Below are 23375 nucleotides of genomic sequence, written 5' to 3' on the forward strand. Positions count from 1 at the left end.
ATAGCTTTTTGGGGTTATTCATGCTAACTTTTTACATGAAGATGAGCACCTTGTTGTGTTCCTCTGTATCTCACAAGGCCTCCCAAGGGCAACTCAACAGCCTATTAACTGTCTGCAGAGGTTATGTTCCTACTTGGGCGCCTGAACTGGATGCCTGAAGCCAGTCATTGCGAGTACCACTGTCCTCCCATTTATGTACTAGCAGCACTTGCAGGGACACTGCAATCGTGTGCTTGGGTAGGTCAGGCACAGATAGCATCCTTTTGTGGCAGGTAAAGACTCCAGCCTGGCATTCAGAGTCAAACACAGATGCTCATCTCCAGCTCACCCTGCCAGAGCTGACAGATACTCCCCTGGCTCTAAAAGCACATAAGAAGGAACCATTTTCTACACAGAGCACAACTAGAAATCCTCAGAGTAGAAAGAGTTCTTGCAAGCTTCACAGATAGCTGCAGTTGTGTCTTATGCACAATAAGAGTCTATAGCTGTTCTATTAAACTTCAGTGGTTCCCCCCAACACCCAGTAAACCAACTCTATTCGACATCATATTTATTTTTAGTAAACAGCTGTTAATTCCTCCATGCAGCACAGTCCCCTGCCTCATTCACAAGCACTTAGTGCTTTTTATAGCAGGACACACTCTGTCACAATACTACCTGGTGGTTGTTCAGAACAGTTTTACTTTTAATCTGGCCATAGATAAGGTTCCTTTTTTCAAGGCCTCCAAAATGAAATCTAAAACAACTTCTGACCAGAACATTGTAAGCAGTTTCTTGCATTTTTAGTTTTAGCTTGCTTTCATTTCAGTAGCAGAAATGTTTAGAAAAAAAAAAATAAAAAGGAGGTTTGAGTTTGGTATTTCTGTACTGGAAACTGTTTTCTGTTCTCATGTAAGAAAAGCTCAATTACTATCACAATGTGCACAGAAGTTCAGATTTATTAGTGCATAAACCTTGAAAACATCAGTGAAGTAAGGGAGCTTGGTTAAGAAAGGTTTCTATCAGATACCCACAATGGAATAATTTAAGGACCTTTACAAGTGTGACTAAAGTTTACCCAAATGATAGCTGACCAAATAATAATTTGGTTTTGTCACACACACATCCCCCCCTCAACACTTCCCATCCCCTGAAACTGGTTACTTAAGTATTTAAAAAGATGTAGATCTGTTTTTGGAGATCCCGAGTATTTAATTTACAGATTTTTCCACTTCAACTTTTTCCCCCTCCTCTATCAAGCTAGATCTACTACCTGAACTTCACTGGAAGTCGTGAAGACTTTTATTCTCTTAGAACTGTATTTGGCAGTTTTGCTAGTTCCTAAACTACATTTGCCGAGCTCTATCTAAATACTTGTTTTATAAAATGTTGTTGGAAACAGCCAGTTTCTGTCTGACATCTACTTTTACATTGAAATCCCAGGAGTTTATGTGGAGCAAATGGAAGCAGCCTGAATCATTACCTCCATCTTCCCAGGTTTTATTTTTGCAGTACCCTGTGCTATGAGGCAGCAAAATACTATTTCCCCATTATACAGACAGCCAATTGATACTTGACTTACTCAGTGTTGCAGTTGATATTTGAATTCATCTTAAATACCCTATGGCCCAAGCTTTAAGGTATGGTAGTGTTAGATATCTTTAACCAGACTCCAGAAGATTCAAATCCTTTTTCCAGGAGGTCATTTTAAGAAAAGCTTCATGCTTCAGATAATTATATTTCAATTATTAGTTAGAAGCTTTTCTCTGAAATTCAGGGATATTTGAATGACCTACTAGTCTGCAAAGTGAAAACTAACACTGCTGCGATGGTGGTGTTGGCAATCATGTTGGTGGATTGGGCTGTCTTGAGTCCTGAGCTAGGGAGATATGCATATACAATAATCCAAAAATAAGCATGCACTGTTCTAAAAGAGGTGATATAAATTGCACTGTATACACACAGATGCAAAAATAGCTCCTGTAGCTGGATGACCCTGTCTGTAACAAAATACCAGACACTTTTGACCAGCCAGTGAAAACATAACATCCTTGGCCTACTGACCTTCCTCTAAAAATAACTTTGAAACATTTTGTTGATCTATAAAAGAACAACATAGCATCTAACACCTATCAGTTATTGATCTCTTCTAAAATTAGGGACCTCTAACCTAGATGGCTAATATAGCACTTGGATAACTCATTGCCAGGTAATATCAAAGGCAGCTGCCTAAGCTGCAGGGACTGTCACTGGTTTGCCTGCAGTGGATATTAACCACTAATCAATTTACAAAATGACAATAAACAATTATGAAAAAGAAACCCCACACAATAAAAATCTGTGGATCCCTCTATGAAAAATAAATATCTAAAACCTAGTACTCCTGTGAAAACATAGCGCTTGCAACCTGTTGACCCAGTCAGGAGAGTGTTTAAAAATTCACATAACTCCCATGTAATATCCCCTTTCCCCAAGGCTGAAATTCCAGGCTGGTAACCCTGAAGGAGGTACCTTTTAACTAGGGCAAATCTGCTTTCTCTCTTGAAATATTATGTGACATCCATCATGCCATCTGATGACTTGTGAGTAATTTAAATAATGTCTCTGCCTCGGAATTTCTTTCCTCCTTACCAAAAAAAATCCACTGTTCTTCTCTACCTCTACCATTTTCAGTTATGAAATTAAGACTACTCACCTGCAAAAACTGTTCCCTATATGGAAAGCCACAAATAATTTGCACATAGTTGGACTGTGAACATTTATAGGGGACAGAAATAGCAACCAGTATTATATTAACTGGGCTAAAACGTGAATGATCTCCTATGGGTGCTGTGAAAAACTTCCTGAATTTATAGTGCCTTAGAAGTGGCAGTGGGTACAGGAAAGAGTACCATGTACAAAACAGATTGACAAAGTAGCCTGTCTTAAAGTAGAAACCTGTCATTTTAAATCATCTGGAAATTGAATTAGCACATACTACTGGAGATCAGCTGTCATTTATAAAGATACTATGAGGCTTAAAATGCAAGGAAATGAAATATATTAATTGTCCTCCTTTAAATGAGCTCAAACATGTTGAATGAAGAGAGGCGTTTCCACTAAAAAGAAAAAGAAATACCTTTGCTAATAGCAGAGAATTCAGATATGCAGCAAGCTTGCCAGACTTTATTTAGTTTTCTTTCTAAAGAGCAAGTTGCAGTTTGTCTCAAAAATAAAGAGCTGCACTTCAGGATCATTAGCTACTCTTACACAAAACAACCCCTGTTCATGATATCATCAGTTTGCACAAGATTATTTTCTTCCTGGAGTTGGGTCTCCTTATTGCCCACCCTTTGCACAACACTAAGAAATAAAGGTGTTGTATCAGGTGGGCCTTGTCTCTTTTTGGAAAAGACTCCAGCTGCTTCTCAATTACTGCATCAAGCTTAAAACTCCCCAAACAGAGTTAAAACTCTGTGTGGCCATTTATCACTTGTGGGTTGGGTACAGGTTAGTGCTCTGTCAGATCCACTGTCCCCTCACATTCCCATTTCCATGTTCTCCATGCAGGCTTTTGTGAGTATTCCAGTGCTCCTGGCCCATATTTCAGCATCACGTGAATTACTAACTCATGAGGCTGCAGTAGCTTTAATTTAGCATTAGATAACTGAGCAGGAGAGAACAAGGAAAACTTCCTGCTTTAAATTGAACACCTTCTTCTGGCCCTCAAGCCTGTATTACACCAGTGAAGAGACATGCACAGAGAGCACACTTCTCAGGACAGGAGTCATCTTTGTGACTTCTTCATGGTAAAGATTTAAGTATGATGCTGTGAGGTAGAAAGAAAAAGAATGCCAACATCGGGCACGAGGTGGTTTGGCTGATACTGTAACTGCCTGCTCTTGAAGATGAACAACACTCCAGGCATTCAAGCTTTACAACCAGAAAATTACAACCTCCATTTCCCATTAATCTCCTGAAATCTGATACCCATTTGCAGCTCAAGGCAAAAAAAAAAAAGAAAAAGTTAACCTCAAGATTTACAGATCCTAGCACAACGGGGCTCTAAACTTGGTAAGGGTCCCTGGAGCCTGCTACTTTCATACAACTAATAATTTAATAAAAGCTGCCTACAACTACCTGTTTTTTTTTGCCTCCAGAAGCAGTTGGAAAAACCAGTGGCTTCTGTAACTTTTTTCCCCTTTCTTCTTTCTTTTGGATAACAGACATCTGGCAGAACAGAGATGAGCAATGGGATTTTCTCCAGGATCATGACCCGGAGCTGATCAAAGAAGAGAATCGGAAAGATGTGGAGGAGGAGATCAGAGTGCAGGTGTGCTGACAATAGTAAGAGGACACTAATAATGTGCATCGCCTGTGTATATTTCTCTACAGCTGTAAGAACTGGCCCTGGCATGGACCCTACCTCCTTCCAGAGTCCCTACTATCTGTTCTTTGCTTTAACACTTGTTTAGCTGAACATTTGTCTGAGGTGTGATGGCAGAACAGAATGCTTAGAAAAACTCAACTGTATTGTCTGGACAGGTTGACAAAGTGATGCAACAGGAACTGGAGAATCTCAGACTGGCTGTGGATGGAGAGGGGAGTGGCAAACAGAAAAAAGGGAAAAAAAGTGAAAAGGTAAGAGCAGCAAGCATGAGAATTCAGAGTAAAGATCAGTTCTCTACCCAGATACATTTGTAGTCAGTGCAAACCCTAGTCCCAGAGATACCAATATAAAAAACGTCCACCCTAAACAATTACTGAATCTTAAGTCAGAAGGTGTTTAAAAATCTGTTCACCTTTGACTTTTTTCAGGGCTTTTCCTTTAGCTATTATTATTCCTTAACCTTTACAAATATTGCTTAGGACAAGTAGAACTTTTCCAGAGATAAATCATTACAAGATAGATGAGATTTTCAAGAGGGATACACACCCTGTTGAAGTCCTCTGATCCAGTCAAACAGGAAAAGCCAGGGAGTCCCTCTCTTTAAGGTGACAGGTTCAGATTAATACAGTTTTCCAAGGAAAGCATGGATCTTTGTGCCAGTAAGTTTTCCGGCTGCTTGCTGTTTTCCTTCTAAATGAGGACTGATTCATGTGTTTCAAAACCATACACACACACACAAAAAAAATCACTTTGAATGTCTTGCTATAACCTTTCATTTCTCTGTAAAAACACAGATCACATACAGTCAGGTACACATTGTTTAACTATGGTACTACTTTACTGTTGAAGGGTTTGGGAACTCACAAGTTTGTTTAAGCATATAAAATAGATTAAACAAGTACCTTATTTTAATGTGTGTTGCCCACTGAAACACAGCACACATGTTCATATCTAGTTTCAGACCATTACCATATGCAGAATTCCACAACTCACAGTCCTCCAAATTCCTTAGCCAAGCATTTAAACTATAGATCATGTCAGTGCAAAATACCTCAAAGCTTACAGACCCTACCATTCAATCAGCAAATCCATTTAAAATCCTCAGGGCAAATAGCCAACTCTAATCTCACGTTATACTTCATTTCTATAATCCCTTTAGCATGCAAATTCTTGCTATTGCAGTCCTTCTACTCAAATTATCTTTAAAAATGCTCTTTCACCTGACAAAGGTGCAGGGGCAATTTACTAACACAAGACTGATACCAATTGGGTTGCTAAGTCTGTTTCAAAAATAGGGAGAGGCTTCAGATACACAGAAAAAATTGCAACCATCTTCCCAGAGTTGTCATGGGCAGATGCATTTAGGTCAGCTGGTCAAAACTGATTCCAAATGTCACATTGGAATTGTAAAGCTTTATGTTAGGGTAACTGGGTTTGTTTTGTTTCGTTTGGGGGTTTTGTTTGTTTCGTTTTGTTTTCTTCAATATAGTGCTGAAATGGGTTTGGGTGTGGGAGGTTGTTTAAGTCTTGTTTTCCCAAGTTGTGCCAGTAGCCTGAGAGAATGAGGGAGGAGAGAAGAAGGCAAGAAGCACTAATTAAATAATACATGTTCCCTAAAGATTTTTCTTGTAGGGAAAAAAAAAAGGTAAAAAAACCCCACAGTTCTATTTTATGGACAGGGAACAGAATGAAATATACTATTTTAGTTAAAAAAGCATCTTTCCCTGTGCAAAGCTTTTTGAAATGTGCAATCAGCATTGGCAAAGGCTTTTTCTAATTAGTATTTGCATAATATCTCAGACTGTAAACCAATACAGTGTGTGCAGACCAGTGCACACAAGAAAACTGATCTTGTACAAGAAGGATAAAGTGGTCTGGAAAGTTTTGGAAGCAACTTATTGATTTGTTATTCAGCAAAACTCCTCTAATTTTTCAAGGCTTGTGTTACCACATCCTGGGTCCCATATGTCCGCTCTCTGAACTATTAAATGTGAAATAATGATAGGTTTGGATTCTCATTGTGCCCATAAACATCTGGAGCTCAATGTAGAACATTTTCTCCCAAGAGGGATATTCTGCAAAGGAAATAATTCCCAGGAGGATTCAGCATTCTTCAGAGAATACACACCTTTTTCTGCACTCTGTCAGTGGGGAACGGGCAGCAAGGGTAATTACTTTAAGTGAAATCTTACAAGTGGAGTTTTCTGTCTAGGGCACTTGCCGCAACTCAAAATGCCACATTTGGCCTCCTCTGTTTTAAGAATGGATTTCTTTTGCTCTCTCTGCAAGAAGATACCACAGTAGAACTAGGGCTTTTGTTGTTGTCAGGAATAGTCGCTATCCAGGGGTAGATGTCATCCGCCTTTTCAAGCACAGCTTGATAAGTAGTTTACAACTCAAACAGAAAAAAAAAAAAAAAAAAAAAAAAAAATAAAACAAAAACCCCCAAACCAAACAAACAAAAAAATCAAAACCCCAAAGAAAACCAACAAAGCACAACACCACACACAAACACCCACACCAGACCTCCCTGACCCATAGGAAATAATTTGTATTTGAAGTCGTGTTTGGAAGTCCCTTCTGTGGGGAATTCATTGAGGACATTTGGGAATTGGACTGCAAAGAAGGATAGGATAAGCAAGGTAATTGCTCCTTCCCAGTCAGTGTTTTGTATGGCTCAGGTCTTAAACAAAATTTAAGAGCTCCAAGCATATGCATAGGGCACTTTTATTTCCATATACCATGTCTTTCTAGGCCGAACTTTGTCACTTGCTCCCAAACCTTAAAATACCACTTAATACTAAAAGCTGACACTTAACCCTATCAAAAATTGCTCTTACTGCCCCCTGAGATAAAAACCCTATTTGCCACCTTTGTGGAAGAATCACTGTGGGTGGAAGGACAAATTGCTTTTCTCATTACAAATGGGTGTCCAGACCATTAGGCTGGTCTGGAAACAGCTAAACTAATTAGATTGCACCTAATACACAACAAGCCACACCACTATCATTTGAGGCACAGATGTCATATGCCTTTATCTGTGTTGGAAGCATCTCACCCCACAGACTCTCCCACTGTTATTTGTCCTTGTGGTCCAGCATTGACAGAGTATAGAGTACAAGTGTCCTTGTTCAGAGATGCTGTGCTGGGCTTCAATTGCTCCCGATCTGATGACTGTCACAGGGAGGGAATGAGGACACAACAGAAACAAAAGAATGCAGTTCAGCTCTGCTGCAAATTGCATTTTTCTTCACTATGCACCGTGGCAGCTTGTCAGCTGCCCGGCCGTGGATCAGCAAGCTGGGATTGTAAGCACCTGGGTAAAGACAGTGAGATTGCCTCCTAGTGAGGGATATGGCATTGATGTCTATAAAGGCTAGCAAAAAGATATCAGAATGTCCAAGTCCTCATGCAGCCTAGCAGAGCCTGTTACAAAGCACCTGAAGTAAAAGATAGAACAAGCTTTTCCCAAAGTACTTTCTAGAAAGTTTGTGGCACCCTTGTGCCAGCATAAATGCTTAGCGAAATGTTTTTCTTCCAAGTCCACCCCTTTCTGCTGACAGCCCAAGCTTCTGACATGGGTGGCTCAACACTAGCCACCAGCTTTACAGGCATTTCTTCTAGACGGGTGTCATGTACCTAACCGTGGCATCCAGAGGGCTTAGCAGCCAAAGGAGTTTCTCTTGGGAATCTGCAGCCAAGTAAACCACAACACACCTAGCTTCTTTAAACTGGCTTTCCACCCCACATAAGAGCTGACAGATGAGCTCTCTGCAGTTACTGACCTGGAAGTTACATTTAAGTGCTTATCAGGGCGTTTTTTATCAAGTCCATTGTGCTGCTTTTCCTGCACTGCTCCCCCAAGGATTAGTTTTGGATCTAACTGCAGGTAAAGCAACCCATTGCAAGTCAACACACCCACACATAGACAAAGACGTGGCCAGAATTCAGAAAAAGGAGACATGAGAACCTCAGTGTGTAAAAATTGCTTCTGAGATAGGCCTTGCTAACATCTCAGTGCAGCTTTGAATATCCCTTTTGATGCAGCTGAGCAAAGAAAATGACAAGAGGTTAACTACAGCAATGGCTATAACAGGAATATTGACATCAACTGGGAGACTTGATAAGAGCAAAATCGTAGTGTATAAGGCCACAGGACAGGCTGGGTCAGAACAGAGAAAAGGCTGTATTTGAGGACAGTGATTGACAAGCCCTGTTGGATTCTCTGGAGTTAATGGTGATTAACACCCAGAGCTCTCAGCCAGCTGTGGGGGTTGTAACCTCTTTGGATGCTGTAGCTAAATCCAACAGGGATTACAGATCAGAGCCCCCTCATTTAGGTAAGAACTTAATCATCAGTGATAACATCTTTGTCTAAGAGCTTTTTCAGTACAAGTATCAGAAGCTGCTCTCTATATTGCCAGAAAAGACTTCTCAATCCAAAGCAGATGCACACAAATCTGCACTTGCTCCATCTCCCACCCAAGCGTCATGTTGCAAGGAATCCACTCAAACAGTATGTAGACCGCTGCTTATACACTGTTCTTTCCCTTAGACTACAGGAGTATTTTCCTCTCATTACTTTTCCACATACTTGGTGGCAGTAGCTGCAGACAGCCAGTGGCAGCAGGACTCATATGATCACAGCCAGAGGGTGACACAGATCCTGCAGTTCCAAAATGGAACAGTTCCCTCAATGAGACATTTTGGCTGCCCTCTCCCTTCCGGTGCCAGAGAATCTCTGATCTGGAATCTGGTCTGAAATCAGGTCTGTGTTCGCTTGTAGCAACCTCTGAGCTACTCAAAACATTTTATGAGACCACACAATAAGACAAGACAGCACACCGAGCATGGAAGACAGTCTTCTGTCATCTGCCAACTAATAACTAATGCAGTTCACTATATGTGACTTATCAAAGCAGAAAATAACCAAGTAAATGGATGGCTACACAGAAGCTAGACTGACATTTCAGAGATAGAAACAAGGAGATATCCATTATAAATTATGAGCATGTTCACATTCATTAAACATTATCATTTTCTAAATAAAAGCAGTTCCCAGTAAGACATTTTGGAGAGAAGCCATTGTCTACGTTTCATATTTCCCCTTATCGCATATCTCAGTGTTTGCCAAATTTCCCATAAATGCTGATGTTAATTAGGAAAACACATTTTCCCCCCTGCATAGTTCATTTTTGTTTTGCTCTTGAGTTATTTTATTGGTGAAGCTGCCTTGAGGACAATACCAGTTGGCCAATAAATTCAGCATATGCTTAGTGTCTTTACATAGGTGGAAATGAGCTTTTCTTCCCAGTCAGGCCCCATGATATGCAATTTCTAGCTTATTAGAAGAAAGGTTAAAGAGACGAAGCTGGAGGAACACCAGAAATAAACCACTGACAGTCTCAATATTTCCTCAGTTGTTAAAACAGCATGGCATATTCTTTGTTCTTCCCATTCCTTTTCTTTAAAACAAAGCCCCACTGGCACATTCTTATGAGCATTTGCTTACAAGCTTATTTATGTAAAGAAACCTAAGGTGTAGTTCTGCAGAAACAGAGTAGTTTGCATTATTCTATCCCAAAACTTAAACACACCACTGTCTCCTCGTTAGCTTATCCATGTAGCTCTGGGTTTAGCTTGCATTTTCAACTAGATTATCTTTTTTGCTTTGTAAACAGTGATTCAACTATAGGTTATTTACATTGCAGCTGTCCCTGAGAACTTAAAATTCATGTATTTCTGAATACTGCTGATCCAATTTTAGGAAAAAAACCAGCATTTTCCAACTAATTGGATAAGATTTTTTTTATCTCAGCAGCACAGCCTCTAGAGCTCTGCAGAAGTATTCACTATTAAAAAAATAAAGTAAATGACTTTATTCCCAAGGAAGGGAACATAAACTTTTGGAAAGAATAACCTGTCTTGATCAACTAAACATTTAAGCACATGCCTAAATGTAAGCCATTGAAGTCCCAGGGTACACAAACGCTGCTGTGTAAATAGTTCCACTGAAGTAATTCTGAAGTGCTTTGCAGAACTTACGTATTGACACCAGTGGTGGGCACTAACATGGATTAATGATGTCCTCTCCACTGCTAACTATCCCTAAGCGTATTTATGGCTTGTGAGCTATAACTAATGGAAGGGGCTTGAGATATACTGATTCACATCTTTCTTATTTATGATTTCCATAGGCGTTTTGCAGTAGGTAAAGAAACTGGTCTCATAAGATATAAAATCTTCCCATAGCGAAAGTGGTGAAAATATCAAGAGAAGAGCAGGTCATGTTTTTCTGACCTCTTCAAGCTTCTTCCCTGAGGCATGAAGAAAGAGAATGCAGAAAGGATGTCTGATGGTTAGGAGGCTAGCCAGAGACTCAGGAGGGTTGGTTTCAGGTCCTGGTCCAGCTATAAGCACCCTGGTGTGACCTTAGGGAAGCTGCTTATATATTTTGCCCCAATGTAAAAACAACGTGAACAGTCTCTGGAGCAATTGCTTGTACCCCATGCCCTTTTTCCTTCCTGCTTCCCTCTCAGGTAAGAGCCGTGTTCCTTCAACCAGACTCATTTCCCAAAAAGGAGGGATAAAAGAATTTTGCCTTGGAGCGAATAGCCCTGGGTTTCTTTTGTACACAGCCACACCAGAAGGAGCAGGACTGATTGCTACTGAGTATGGTGCTCGGGGGCACTCCTCAGTGAGGTGACAGCTGCAGTTGAGGTATACATTCTCCCCGAGCAGCTATATTCTAAAAGGGAGCAACACCCACAAGGTTACTTCATGTAAAGTCAAGTTCAAGAGCACATGCCACAGGATCTGCATGTGATTCATGGGCTAGACACAGCTTCTCAGCTCAGGGCTGCTTCACCTCTCCTATGCCTTGGTGAGGCACTTAGGAATGGGAACATCTACTATGCTTTTATATAATAAATAGGGACATGACTTCTTCCCTCAGCACATTCAGGGATATGCTTTTTCTTTTTTGAGTTCCTTCAGTAACAAGAGCCACATTCAAACACTGAAACATTTGCTGCTCTGGCCCTCACTTTGCTTCTATACATTCATATTATATACATACATACATACACACACATACATACACACACATACATACACACACATACATATATATATATATATATGTCTGTACTAAAGTCAGTAATTCCTTTCTGTTTTTGTGGTCCTCAGAAAAAAGCAACAACTGGGAGGAAAAAGATACCCGAGCTGGAGCAAGATCTAACTCCTGACAGGTAAAGAGACCATCTGTTTACCCAAGATTCAGGCAACAGAGGCTGCATCCTCTTTGCCACCAACCCTTTTAGCTTCTAATCACACAAGGAGAATCTCAACATTGCTATGCTTACCAGCATCAGGCGCTCTACAATAAAACCTCCTAACAGCTATAAATATCCATTAAAAGCCTAGATAATTTAAAAAAAAAAAAAAAAAAAAATCTACAAACTTGAAGCACATACACTTCAGCTAAACCATTTTTTGCATTCCCACTGAACACCACAAACCTGCCACTGCTCCTCCCCAGATGATGGCTTTGCAACACCAGAAATAGCAGAGCAACGAAACTACTTTAAAGCTACACAATACAGACCTTGTTTTTCCCCCATCTTCGACAACATACAAATTAAGATCACCATTCTGCAACACACACCACTGAGGCCAGTCTCCATTAAGTTCACTCAGGTTAATTCTAGTATATAAAGCTCGGCACATGTAACATTTAGGCAGGATATTGACCCCATTTACCTCTTTCCCATCCTCTCTGCAGATGCAGAAGCACCTGGCAGTTTTGTTGACTGTCAGATTATCCATCCCAACTGAAACCTGATAAGGGAGGCTGCAGACCAGCCCCTCTACTCCATAAATCACCCTTCATGTCTGCGGTATAATGTACATGTCATAAATCAGCCTTGTTTATCAACAAGAGTTCTAGCAGACCTGGCGATTTCTTGTGTACCCTTGCTCTTTTAAGCACCCTTATTTTGTTTGTAGGATTTGAGAAGATTTCTTCCTTTGACGTTACATTTTCAGTGAGCTCATGATGCGTTCACTCATAATCTGGCCATTTTTCAGCTGTAAACATAACACAGACACCTATATGTAGAAATATCGCCACTGGGACCGGTGCAGGGCAGGACCCAGGAGAGCAGGACTGGAGAACAGCATGAAGACAAACACACTCAGTCACTGCAGGGGGAAGCACACAGGATTCACCCCACAAATCTGTTTGTACAAGACATGCACAGAAAGACCTGGACTAGATCATTTGGGTGCTAGCCCTACACAATCAATGATCTCTCTACCTGCTTTAAAATAAGAAAAACTCTCCAAGCAAATATTTAAAATACATGTGTCATGGATTATAACAGAGCATGACCTCTCTTACAAGAAAAGTGCCAAGCTAACAAGTATGCATATATTCTATGCTTTTAAAATTACTCTTGCACATACCTGCTTCTTATAAACAAACTTAATACAATGTACAACCATTTAAGAACACAAGCTTTTTAGTAGCTGGCTTTTAATCAGAGTTTATATGGCATTTTTGGCTCTAATGTTTTGCTCTTCCCTGCTGAGCAAGGAAGGGTGAAGCGTTTCAGAAATAACCAAGAAAAGCTCAGGTTCATCTCATTTCTGACATGGTGGAGGGGGCACAGGGGGCTTTAGTCAGAGACTGATCACATCACACTTACTTGGAGGAGACTCAGGGCATGCATCATTAAGCTTGTACAGTAAAAATAATAAGACAGGAAAAGTAGAAGTCATGCTCCCAACAGAACTGTCAGATTAGTCCTGTTCTACCTTCTGCTTGTTTTATGATGCATACTCCAACATAAAATCACTGAGAATAAAAGCAAGAGTCAGAGTGGCAAAAATCAACGTTGTTGAAGGTGTGTTAAGTTTGGTATTTCCTTATTACTACTCCTATATTAGTTGTGCCACTAACACTGCATAAACATAAAACTCCTCAGCTGAAATGAAAAAGGGCTGCAGACTTCAAATTACAGATATGATTTTATTACCCAGCTGAGACTTACTATTAAATATTTTTATTGTAGCAATACCAGAATGTCCCAATTAAGATAGGTGACAAAGACAAAAAAAGCTCAGATATTGAAGGGAAAGGATGTTAAAAGTGCATAAACAGCAAAAGATCTAAAAAGGTTCAAATCAATATTGTTTACACTAACAATATAAGAAAAATTTCCAACAGGCTTATTCATTTTATGTAATTCTTGCAGCAGTATCAACCTGTAGAACCTAGTGTCAAAAGTATCATTGAAATTAGTATTTAGACAGAATTCTCAAAGAGAGACTAAGGAGAACAACCCCACAGTAGCAGAAAACTGGATACAAATATAAGCATATTAAATCCTCTATTACTGGGAGCTATTTCCAACCACTAACAGAGATAGGAAGAAATGGTTCCACTGGAGAAGTTACACTATGGTTTCCACTGTACGTTTTTCTCCCAATCCTCCTTTGGCCAGCATCACCCTAACCCTGCAGTACAAGGACCACTGGTTGCTCTGATGGAGTCATTCCCCGTATGTTCCTGAGAAGATGAGGCTGTCTATTGCAAACAGACTAAATTCCAGGAAGAATTAATGAATTACTGCTAATTGGAGAGCTAAGTGAATAGGCATAGTAGTGTTAGGATTGCTATTATTATATAATTTAAAAATAATTTCCCAGTAATTGATATTAATGAATGAGTCTATTACACAAGTCATAACTGATCTTGCATCACCTGGAAATGGGTATATGGAATTGGTGTGAGAGGAAGCCATGTGGTGTATGAAGTAATAAAAGGGATTCCTTGCCATAACATAGAAAGCTATACTTATTGATTTCATATTTATGGAGCTAGTCACCTTCTGATCTAAATAATACATTTATAAAGCTAAGGAAGCAAAAATAATTCTCAAGCTAGTCCAGTTATTGAAGGACTGAACTTTTACTTATGGCTCCCTCCAATTTCTGAGTGATGTCTCTTGTCCATAGGACCATCGATTCTCTGTACAGAGAGCTAGTGGAAGAAGGATTATTAATAAAAGCCAAGACTGTGAATCTCTCCGATTATGTTGGTAAAGTACATATTTTACAGATAATATGGTTTTCAGTCTAACCAAACCACCAACTATTCAATGTTCAGTGACCCCTATTTCCAGTCAAGAATGACTTCAAGAGTAATTGTGCTTTCAGGAGTTTCCAACTTAAACATCTAAAGCCATGTATGCAAATCAAGTCTGTCTCTGCAGGGTGCTTAATTCCTTTCACTTCTGCTGCTGAAACCAGGGCCTGTTTGTAGAGCTGGTGCTTAGCTCCAAGCACCAGCACCTGGAAGCCTCGGCTGTTTTCGGATGCCACAAGCTACTCTGAGGTGAAGCATCCTTTAAGGAGCACTGGCCAGGCATTGGCAAGACAATGCAAACCTATCAGACTAGGGATCATAATCCATTCAGAATATTTCCCAGAGGACAGCAAAAATCATAACTTCAGCATTTGTCCATTCAGGAAAGAAGACTCACCCTTTTACCTCCCGCTCTCTGACTGGCCCTGAACTCTAAGCAGTGCTTTGAGGCACATCTGGCCCTCGATTTGAGTAAGATGTGTTTCTGCCCAGTTCTGCATTTCATAGTCCTCTTGCGCAATTTCTGTTACCTGCAGCTACAGCAAGACATGCCTGCCCTTGCTGTGCAGAGAAAAATAAGAACAAACAACACACTTGCAGGCTGCACTGGTATCTGACCCCATCTCCAAAAGCATTTGGTGATGTACAGTAAAATCACAGCAACCTTAGCAGGAAGAATTAAAAAAAAAAGCAACCAAACAAACAGTTGTTTTAAAGGCCACCATTATTTGAATTTGCGGACATCCAGAAGTCATAATGCCTCTGACTGTTAGGATAGTATGTATCTGCACCAAAAAAATCTGTGTTGTCATACAATCATCTCTAAATGCCACATTTATATAAACCCATAGAAGCAGCAATTACTGCCTTCAGAGTCTTTACCTACTCAGTTGAAGAATGAATTAACAAGTACTCCACCCATTTTATGCTTATTAAAGATCACAAAGTAAAGTAATGAAATATTTTCATTATTCCTTCATTCACCCAACCAGTACCATCAAGGTCACTTTTGTCCAACAAACATTCCCTACCACAGATGTTTTGAAAGCATGTCTTAGCCTGTAGATAATAATTAACAGCTGGTAACATCAAACATGGAAGCAGGCTGAGATTGCTTTGGGCCATCTCACCTTGACCCTGAGGTTTGAAGCCTTGGCTCCTCTACAGCATAGAGCAACACAAGGGCTGCTCCAAATTATGCTGGGAACATTCACTTCCCAGCAGAAGATGATGTTGGGCACAAAAGTGCAGAGTCTGGTGACATTCACCTGGCTGCCCACAGCCATGCCAGGTCCCCCACATGTCCCAGCATGGCTGCTGGCCCTTGAAGACCAGGCAGCAAGGAGGTGGCTCAGACTGGCAAATCCAGCATTTTCTCGCTCAAAACTCAGTCATTCTTCTTGAGGTGCCAGAACAAGACACAAGGGGAATTTAAAATTGGCCTAGGATTTGGACCTAACTTCTTTTTTCCCCCCAAACACCCCAAACCCTCCCTCTTTAAGGTTCACAAGCAAAGTGTGCAGAAAAATAAGCCCTCATCTACTCAGCTTCTACAGGGCTGAAATCTAAGGAAGGTCACTCACTCCCAGGTCCTGGGGAAAGGACAAAGAGCAAAATTGTGCTACACAGTGAGCAAAGGCACCAAAATGTCCCCCCTCTATGACAAACTGACATCACTGAACTAATTTTCTTGGTGACCTTATCTAAATTAGTCAGAGAATATCCACTGTGATTTATGTTCAGTTGCAATTAAACCCTTTGATGCCTTCTAATTAAATCTGTGAAGATTAATTCCTATCCAGTTCTTCTGATTTCTCCTTAAATAAAAGATAAAACCTGAAATGAGTTTTATTCTTCAGAAGGGAGGGGGGCAGTTGCACCATGGCTTGTCTGCCTTTTTGCCCCCAAATCACAACTCCACTGTCTCTTTCAACCATTGCTCATTTACCTCTGCTCCCGAGAGCTCTTGTGCCTTCCTTTTATATCTCCCATAAAATAATATACGATTGTTTTTCAATAATATTCACTCTGACATGTATTTTATGCTAAAAAATAATCATTGACTACATTGTCACAACTAGTTTTCCTGCTTGTGGCCCATCCTTCTGAATCTTGGTTCTCAAATGTGCCTTGCATACGGACTTTGACAGGGCAAGCAGTGTGATTATGGCTCTGCAACAAGAGCTGAGGCAAGATTATCTAATTAGACCATTTGAGTTCATGATGGGGATTTGTAGTTTTCTTAGGATGTTTTGTGGAGGGTTTTTTTGAAGAAAAATGGTGAACTGCAAATCAAAGAGCCCCACCAAATTAGGTGACATGCTTAAATGTCTAACATAGCAAGAACCTGAGGTGTGACACAGCCAGAAGAAATGCTTGTTAAAATCTCTTTTCTCCTTTTTTGAAATCCTTTTGATAGAGTGTGGTTCACTGGGATTGCAGTCCTGCAAAATCCCAAATCTAGAAATCCTTTGCCAGCAGTGTGATTTAAGGTGCTACTAATGATTCTTCTCCACAAAGTTTCTTTGAAAGGTCACTGGAACACCTAGTTACCACTGAACACCTTACACAGTCTGGAAGGGAAAGTGCAGAGTGCGTTTAACTTTGTTTGCCTTTGCAGTTCACCTTTCAAATTTCTCAGGGCCACATTCCACAACAATATTGCCCTGTGTGAGTCCCTGTCCCTTGACACTACCAGGTTTGCTGACAGCACATTATATTGGTATTCTGTGGTAGTTTTTCATTACTTGAATTATGCATTTTATAACAATGGAGTGTCACATTAATTAAGCCCACACTTCCTCCCTACAGGTGAGTACAACTACGTGGGGACCGCACTTCTTCAGGCAGGTGTAGAGCCAATGCCCTCGCTTGCACATGTCAGACAGCTAATAGCGCTGTATGGAATATTGCCATTAGGTAAGAGCACAGCAGAAATTACTAGAGGGCAGAACACAATGGCTTTGCTTCCTGTCAGTAACATGCATTTTTACTGGCTTTGACAGGACTTGATTAATCGTAATCTAAAACATTTTGCAGTATAATTGTTTTTCAATTAAGCCTTCTGAGTGAAGACCGTATCATTTTAATAGTGCATAAAGGAGCTTGCACATGCAATTGTCAGGTATTGCATTTCCATGCCGTCTCTGTTTGCATGTTAACAGTTAGTGAATGGCAGCACATAAAAGGAAATCTCTTGGGAAAGATAATAGCTAAAACAAGCTCCAGTGATCAAAATTAATCAAGTTAAGGGAAGGGCTAAGGTTGCAATTTACCTTTTACAAGCTGGCTAATGTTACTCAGTACTACACAATACAATCATTTAAGGAATTAGTCTGAATACATTTTGTACATCAGAGAGAACACTTAAAATGCCCTTGCAGTTTTAATGCCAGACCTAGCCAATATCTAACAAGGCTTTGCTGGGTCAGGTTGTTTGCTTTTAACATAAAATCTATCCCATATTTTACTTGGGAATGGCACTGAGCCAAACTCTAGTGATTGCAAGAAGTGCCTGCCTCAAGGGCCTCTACTCTTGCATCCTTTTCCATTTCCGATTGTATTTCAGGGAGATTTTAACTAGGCATATCCTCCCCTAGGCTGTATCATTGCCTGCTGATCCCCTTTATAGGGCAAAAGAGCTGATGTCTCCCTACATTACATGCTGGCAAATGGAGCAGAGATGACACAGAGCTGCTTTTCTGTCCTCTTTGCATATCCTCCAGAATGATCAGTGCTCAGGCTATTCTGTGCATACATGCCTTGGGCTCTCCTGAGGCACTTCCCAGCTCCTCCTGTCCCAAAAGTGGGACATGTATTGTAGAAAGCTTGGTGCAGTAGTGCACAAGCCTGCTTCATTTGGATTTCAGGAAAACTGCTCCTTCTACCCTACAGCTCCATCTGAAGAGTCAGGTTAACAAATAGGGTGCTAGCAGCACCCCTGCCTTCAGCCTAGATGGGGCTCTTCCCATCTAAATTGCCCTCAGCTGGTTTTGGGTAAACTCAAGTGTTGGCTGCAAGTTTGACCTCAATTGGCTGAGAGAGAGCTCAACAGTTACCTCTGTTACTCTGCACTGACCACAGTGTGGTGTTCACATACAACTCCAAGGTTATGTTTTAACACCATCTAGTCTGGTGAATTCAAGCCCCAAGACACCCCCAAGGCAAGAAGAAAGAGAATCCATAAAATTTCTGCCATTTATACAGTTACCTAAAAATCTAGGGAGAAGAGAATCTGGACTAGTTAAACAAACAGAACATATTTGCAATAGCAGTTTGAAAAATGCCTCAGAGTTTTAAAAAAAAAAAAACAAACAACAAACATCTTGCATAAGCCAAAAAAAAGGCACAGGGATGGTTTCACCTTTTGGGTGATATGTTATGGGTGACATTTTACCTAATTGGTCTCAAAACTAATTAATCATTATGTAATTGTGTATGCATAGAAGTGAAAGTTTTTCTCAAAATAGTCACCTGATGGTGAGGAAAGGTCCAGTTTAAATGCCATTGAGAAAATTGTAAGCAGCTGAAAGGAGGAATAATAGTAGAAGATATACTTCATTTTTAACCACAGAGGAGTCTGCTGCTCCCCTCATAATAAATCTATGTGTAATAGTAATAGATTGGTATGGAACGACCAAACATTAATAAAACCTGGGTGGCTGACAACTTCACTACATCCTGCACAGTGCCAAAATAATGGCTTTCATCTTAACACTCAGTTCCTTGTCATTTATTTGGGACATTAAACCATTAGGACACAGGCAGCCTTATTGGATTTGCTTTTAAATACCACTCTTACCTAGCTGCCCCTCTTAACCCCCAGAACTTTTCCAGGCTAAGCCATGGGCTCCCTCCACAGCCCATCACTTTTGGGGCTGGTCTCCCCATGAGTCCCATAGTCTGACAGACACCTGTCTCAAAGAACTTCAGAAGCAGTGGATGCTAACACAGGTTTTTCCAATCTGGCTTTGTAACAGCCACCACAACTGACACAGGACATTTTAAGGTATCAAGGCAGTGTTGTTACTGGACTACCAGTGTGTGTAGATAAAGCATTTGACATTTCCTGCTACTTCCATCTCTGGAGGTTCACCTGTACTCATACAGCAATAGAGCTGCAGGGAAGACAAATTCTATCACCATCAACCAACTAAAACCCCCTCTGTGGTTCTTTTTTCACTGTGCAGATGTTTCTGCTGGGCTTTCCCAGGCGATGGAGCATATTTCTTAGAGCCCAGAATGAATTTACCTGGAGCAGCCATAGGGACAGATTTAGAAATAATGAGTAGTCAGTGCTGCTGGCAGAGCAAGTGAAACATAGCAACCCTCGCATTTGCTCACCTGAATAAAATGAAGGGAACAGAAAAAGATCCCCCTCCTCCTGACAGATAGATCACACCTGCTCTGCAACATGCAGCTGCTATGTTCCAGACTGAGGAATAACATGAGCTCCTCTATATGTGCTAACACCACACTTGGCAAGCATGGATAGAAGGATAGTAGCAAAGGATTTTGGAGCAGAACAAGCCTAAGTGACCACAGTCAGAGTCTCCAGTGCTCATCGAGCAGCAGTAACATTTAAGAGGAAAAATTACCCAAAAAGGGAAATGTAGGCAGAAGTTAAAAGGAGATAAAACACAACACATGGTAACATCTGGTTTCAAAATCACTGACAAACACAGCTCCAACAGATAGTCCTGTTAGTTTGTTTTCTGAGGAAGCTGGAAAGTGTCATTTCAGACAGCAGAAGGAATTCTGTTAGCTCTACATGCAACATGAACCCTTGTCCTGTTGCAGAAAGCGAGGACCTGCTCTGATAACAAATGCAAAGCTTAAAGCCAAGGGTACATCCTTAACTCTGCCTCTGCCTGGCAGCGAAGGAAAGGCAATTGTCCCTGGGCCAAACACCAGGCTTGTCTGTCCACCTAGGCACCAGCAGAAGCTCCATTTCAGTGCTCTTATTCTGTGTCCATCCTCACAAATTTACCAATTAACTACCTTTTTTTTAGCTAACATAGGTTTAGAGCCAAAGTTTGCCCATCAGAAGGTACAAATAAGGATGACTGGGTTTTGCTACAAATGAGGATTTAAATGTGCTACAGTCACAACTCTGGTTATACAGAATTGAACTCAAGAACACTTGTACCATGTTAAGGAAGCCATGAATTCAAACTGCAAATTATTTACAATGAAGAAAAAAAAAAAGAATAATTCCATTACCTTTATGACAGACTTAAATGAAAGCAATAATAGTGCCGTATGACTTTTTACAGGTTCTCAAACAGTCCATGAAAAGGCTCCTTTGGTGAAAGCCTTGTTACTTGCTGGACCCGGTGGTGTTGGAAAGAAAATGTTGGTCCATGCCATCTGCACAGAAACAGGAGCCAACCTCTTCAACTTATCCGCTTCCAACATCACTGGGAAATATCCAGGCAAGAGTGGCCTACTAATGATGCTTCACATGGTTCTCAAGGTACCGTGTTTTGTGTATTTCCCTACAAGGCTGGTTCAGTTCATCACATCTTTTGTGGAACAAATAGGGAATTGAGTTGTATGTCCTCTGTACCAAGGAACGTAGATACCAGTCATATGAGGGAAAAGCTGCCCAAAGTCCAAAGAACTGCCAACCCAATTTGGAATTCCCTCCTTGCTTTTGAGTTTCCAAAACCACTTGCTGACAGCCAGTGTGTGCACCACTGTAAAGGATATAATGCCCCTTGAGAAATCACTCGTAGTAGCCATATTTTTTACATTAACATTTGTGCAAGCTTTGTGTTACCTTGAATATGAAAAGCATCACAGAGAAAAAATTCTGTTCTCTGTTTATATGTGCATTAGTCAGGAATGCTTGCCATGCAGCGTTTAATCAAATACTACACGGGGGGTGGTAAAAAATTTCCTCTCTGGGACCATTGCTGTAAAACAGCTCTCCCCTATGCAGCTCTCTGTTTACCTATCAGCAAGTTTTTCAAAAGAGGGAATCCTAGTTCAGGATTACATTAGCAGAAATGTATGAGAAGTCTGGAAATGAAAGAAGGCATATGAACTGTGAAGAACATAGCCCAAATCCTCTTTAGAAAAAAAAAAGACACTATCCTGGCAGGATTTCTTCCACATTTTAAGTCCTCAGCATTTCTGCTGAGGAAGGAAGCTGGTAAACATTTCCAGACAAAATACTCTCAGAAAGAAAAAACACGGCACATACACTAGAAAAAGCCAAATACAGTATTTTTCCAGTGCCAGAGACCTACTGAAGACTGAATTCAAATTGGCCTTCCCTGGTATTTATCAGCTGTATTTTATTAAATCCAGTATTACAGCAGGTTCCATGACAGGTGCCTCCATCCCACAAAAAGACAGGTTTTGCAGTTAAAAGCAAAGCAGTCCCCAAAGACCACATTTCTCGCTGGTCAGAGCAGAGCCTGAGGAAAAGCCACAGTGCTGTGATCACACACCTTTGATGCTGTAACACCAACACTGGGTCTAGCACTCCCTGAGACAAGCTCCCACCATTAGACTGAGCTCATACTCCCTCCACTCAGCACATTTCACCCTTCTCCACTTAGTTTCTCTGCCCTCATCAATAGCAGAGCACATGTCTGGCTGCAGGCACAGCACATGCCAGCCTTTCCATCATCCAGTGCCTGCTAGAGCACAAGGCCTTTAAACATAGGAGAAAGAAGGGCAGCTTTTGTGCTCCTATAGAACGTTCCAGCTGAATATATCAATATTTTTTGTATACACACATATATAATATATACAATAACTGGAAAATACACAAAACGTGTGCCTACACACTAGATGAGTATATATACACATACTATGTATATATGTACATAACTCTACATATAGGTATATAAAACACTTTACATTTTTCCACATTACTTAAAAACAAGTGGAAACATTATCTAACACCTCCCCAGAATTACAGGGAGCAGTCCAAGCTTACTTCTCTACCGTAGCTCTTACAAAAGAAGCAATGACACTTTGGTGAACCTCCATGAGTTACCAGTATGGCAGTTGCTCTCAGTCAGTCATGTGGAATAAGGGCTGTTCAGGCACTTGCTTATCAAAAGGTGACTTGTTCCAACTGCAACAGCAGTACTGCTTCAAACTCTGCTCCCCTAATAACAGAGCAAACAGCACACAGAGTCTCTTTCCAAGGGATGCTTTATCTGCATACTCATTTCTCTGCAAACTTGTATTGACAGATCACTGGCCTTGTCTTAGCATCATTCAAATCAACTGTGTTTGATTTCCTTTCCCAATTCCTTCAGCTGTTTCACCTCTGTCCCTGCCATCTTTTGTCCCCATAGCCAAGTCACCGATTTATCCAATCTGCTGGTGATTTTGACTCAGATTCTGTAGGTTCTCAGAGCCATGCTGGAAGCAATTCCTCATCCACACAGACTTTCACCTCTGCCATTACCACCCCTCTTTCTTTGGTCTTGACAGTGCTGAATGTGTTTTATTTTCCCTGTCTCTCCAAACTCTCAAGTCCCTGCCACAACCATTTGCTCTGCCATCGGTTGCTGCTTCTTTACAACACTCAAATGCTCCCATCCAGTGTCATGGTCCTGCACATGGGGTAGAATAAGTCCATGCAACAGCACTAAGAGGTCCAGGCTGTAGCCCACTGACTAGACAGCAGCTTTGCAGGAAAGGACCGGGGAATTCTAAAGGACAGCAAGTTGAACAAGAATCAATGGCATGTCCATGCAAAGAGTCAGCCACACACTGGCCTCTATCAGCAAGAGTGTAGCCAGCCACTTAAAGCTTTTAGTTATTTCCCTCTGTCTGGCACTTATGAGACCACAAATGGACACTGCGTCCAGTATTGGGCTACCCTGTTACAGGATGGGCATTAACGAGCCA

The 23375-nt window shown here is 40.8% G+C and overlaps 1 protein-coding gene across 2 annotated transcripts in view; it reads left to right on the forward strand.

The window, feature by feature from the left end:
- IQCA1 (IQ motif containing with AAA domain 1) overlaps positions 1-23375 on the forward strand; it is a 106783-nt gene that overhangs the window by 66385 nt on the left and 17023 nt on the right. Inside the window, exons 10-15 of one of the 2 annotated variants that reach the window (XM_065069172.1) lie at positions 4185-4291; positions 4504-4599; positions 11537-11598; positions 14369-14451; positions 17310-17417; positions 20774-20973. In XM_065069172.1, coding sequence (XP_064925244.1) covers positions 4185-4291; positions 4504-4599; positions 11537-11598; positions 14369-14451; positions 17310-17417; positions 20774-20973 — 656 coding nt within the window. The remainder of the gene's footprint in view (positions 1-4184; positions 4292-4503; positions 4600-11536; positions 11599-14368; positions 14452-17309; positions 17418-20773; positions 20974-23375) is intronic. The other variant, XM_065069173.1, reaches the window with a different exon arrangement.

The sequence above is a fragment of the Columba livia genome, chromosome 7 (assembly GCF_036013475.1).
Source record: "Columba livia isolate bColLiv1 breed racing homer chromosome 7, bColLiv1.pat.W.v2, whole genome shotgun sequence".
Classification (NCBI taxonomy): domain Eukaryota; kingdom Metazoa; phylum Chordata; class Aves; order Columbiformes; family Columbidae; genus Columba; species Columba livia.